Source organism: Lampris incognitus, chromosome 7 (assembly GCF_029633865.1).
Source record: "Lampris incognitus isolate fLamInc1 chromosome 7, fLamInc1.hap2, whole genome shotgun sequence".
Lineage (NCBI taxonomy): Eukaryota > Metazoa > Chordata > Actinopteri > Lampriformes > Lampridae > Lampris > Lampris incognitus.
The window spans coordinates 49,827,493-49,829,785 of NC_079217.1; the positions used below are offsets into that span (position 1 = coordinate 49,827,493).

At 48.1% G+C, this 2,293-nt stretch overlaps 1 protein-coding gene across 1 annotated transcript; it reads right to left on the reverse strand.

The window, feature by feature from the left end:
• Nucleotides 1–1,015: 1,015 nt before the first annotated feature.
• LOC130115263 (testis-specific serine/threonine-protein kinase 6-like) lies at nt 1,016–1,849 on the reverse strand. Its single transcript, XM_056282876.1, has one exon. It carries the CDS (start codon nt 1,847–1,849, stop codon nt 1,016–1,018), a length of 834 nt encoding a protein of 277 aa, XP_056138851.1.
• Nucleotides 1,850–2,293: the final 444 nt, after the last annotated feature.

A 2,293-nucleotide genomic window follows, 5' to 3' on the forward strand; every position in this document is an offset into this window, starting at 1 on the left:
CCTGAGAGTTCAGCGACTGTCGCTGTTTGTCCCTTACAGGACACCGTATTCATGTATGTGTTCCGTGTGGGACGCCATCTAGTTGTTTGTTTGGCATGGTGGACCACATCGTCCCTAAATTTAAAACACACATCCAGTCCATCCGTTCAGCTGGTTCGTTCATTTAGACGTCGAACTACATTTCGCTGTGGTTTTGAGAAGTGGGCGCTTGTGATTTCTTTGTGAATATTGGACGTAGTGTTTGCTAGCTTGCAGTGTACCAGTGTAGTGCGTTCTCAGTGGAAATGGTAGAGGCTAGTTCCCATCGATGCAGAGAACGGTCAACTGAGCATGCGCAAGTACTCGTTGCCTCCGTTGTTTGGGTAGGTTAAGGTTAGGGTTAGGGCGGGGTAAGGGTTAAAGTTAGCTAATCAGACGCAGAGTAGGGGCGGGTCTTCCTAGAATCCTAGCGCCTGGATGCTACGCGGGTCGTGTGGAGGCATGGTAGGCATTTCGCGCATGCTCAGTTGACCGTTCTCTACTCCATTTCCGTTCTCTGCATCGATGGGAACTAGCCTCTACCCAGCGGAAATGGTGCATGAAGAAGAGTTAGCTTTTCACTAGTCTTGTTATCGATCTTATGTCATTTAATTTAGTTTTACACTAGAACATATGAGTGCCTTGTTTAATTTAAACATGCAGTAATTTTTGTTATTTTCAGTGTTAGATTATTATTTTCCACCATATACGTTTGCAAAAGAAGGTGTTTTCTAAACGGAGTTGCCTCGCGAGGTTATGGACCAGCAGCTGTTGTAAGCCAATAAAATGCCATCCGGTCTCAACCACAATCCAGAACACCCCCCCCCCCCCGGTCTGGTGCTTTCTTCTCTCCTCACAATACCCCACTACACACAAAGAAACACAACGCAGAGTCCCAGTGTGTGTAGAGAGGCTCCAGCACCAGTGGGTTACATATACAAACGCATTTTAATAAGTCAGCCAGGCAAGTGAGATAGCTTATGAAGCTGCTTCCGTTTTATTGTGCTTCGTTGTTATTTTCGGCCGCCTGTTGTAGCCACGAGTGCTGAGCCACCTGCTGGATGCGGGGTCTGGTACTAGGTGCGTAGTGGAGGAGATAGGAGATGGATGCCTGACAGGACGCCGGCAATAGCAAGTCATCTGGATAGACTACAGGTTTGCCCTGGGCCTCTATTAATCGGTCAGGGCTGGAGTCATCATAGGGCTGGCATCCTGCGACCATGAAGTACAGAATAACGCCCATGCTCCATACGTCGTGTTTTTGGGGATCGTTTGGTATGCCTTTCACTACCTCTGGTGGGGCATAGGCCAGGGTACCGCAGTACGTGCTGCTTAAGTCAGGGTATCCCATTGAAAACCTCCCGAAACCGAAGTGGGTGATTTTCACTCGGCCGTCTGACATCAGCAGCATATTCTCACACTTGAGGTCTCGGTGGACAATGTTGTTTTGGTGGAGGTAGCGGACCGCGTTAACAGTCTGGGTGAAAATGGTCCTGGACTCGTCCACTGACATCCTTCCGACCTCGTTGATCCTCTGCAGGAGGTCAGATGCCGCCGGCTCCATCGCAATGTAGACTTTTCCATTATGGCTCTCAATTATTTCAAATACGCGAACAATATTTTCGTGGCTGATGATGTTCAAAAGTTCCAGCTCCCTGGGTAGAAACCTGGTGGCAACGTCTGGAGATATTAAGTTGCCATTCACAATTTTGATAGCCACCTCAGAGCCACGTGTCTGTGACCTGGCCAGTTTGACTTTCGAAAAACTTCCTTCTCCGATTAATCTTGTAATCCTGTACCCCTTCTGACGCAGCACCTTCGGCGTGAACATTTTTGCAGGTTGTATTCTGGGCTGAGGCGCTTATTCTTCTACTTAAGCGGCTACAGTAAGGCCTGGGATGTTTCTTTGGCCAAGATGAAGAATGGTCTGAGGGAGATTGCTTTTATAAAGCTCTCTTCGCCTCACTGGAATCGTTCCATTATTTGCTCATAGAAGAAATGGTGGAATCCCATTACGTCACAACCATGCCTTGCTGTATTATGGGGACGCTCACTTTTTCTTTTTCCTTTCGCTTGCGCGTGCCTCAAAGAAAGGACTGACCGTGGCTCTTGTTGCAAAGAAACATTTATAACTGCAAGCGTGTAGTCCTACTTGCTTTATGTCCACACATCTGATTTAAAGACAATGTGAAGGTACGTCACCCGGGTTGTGTGTCGCGATGGAGATAAGATGCGCTGCCACGTGTATCGGAGGAGGCATGTGGCAGTCTGCAGC

Coding starts and splice junctions, on each gene's coding strand:
- LOC130115263 (XM_056282876.1), bottom strand. CDS start 1,849: ATGTTCACGCCGAAGGTGCTGCGTCAGAAGGGGTACAGGATTACAAGA.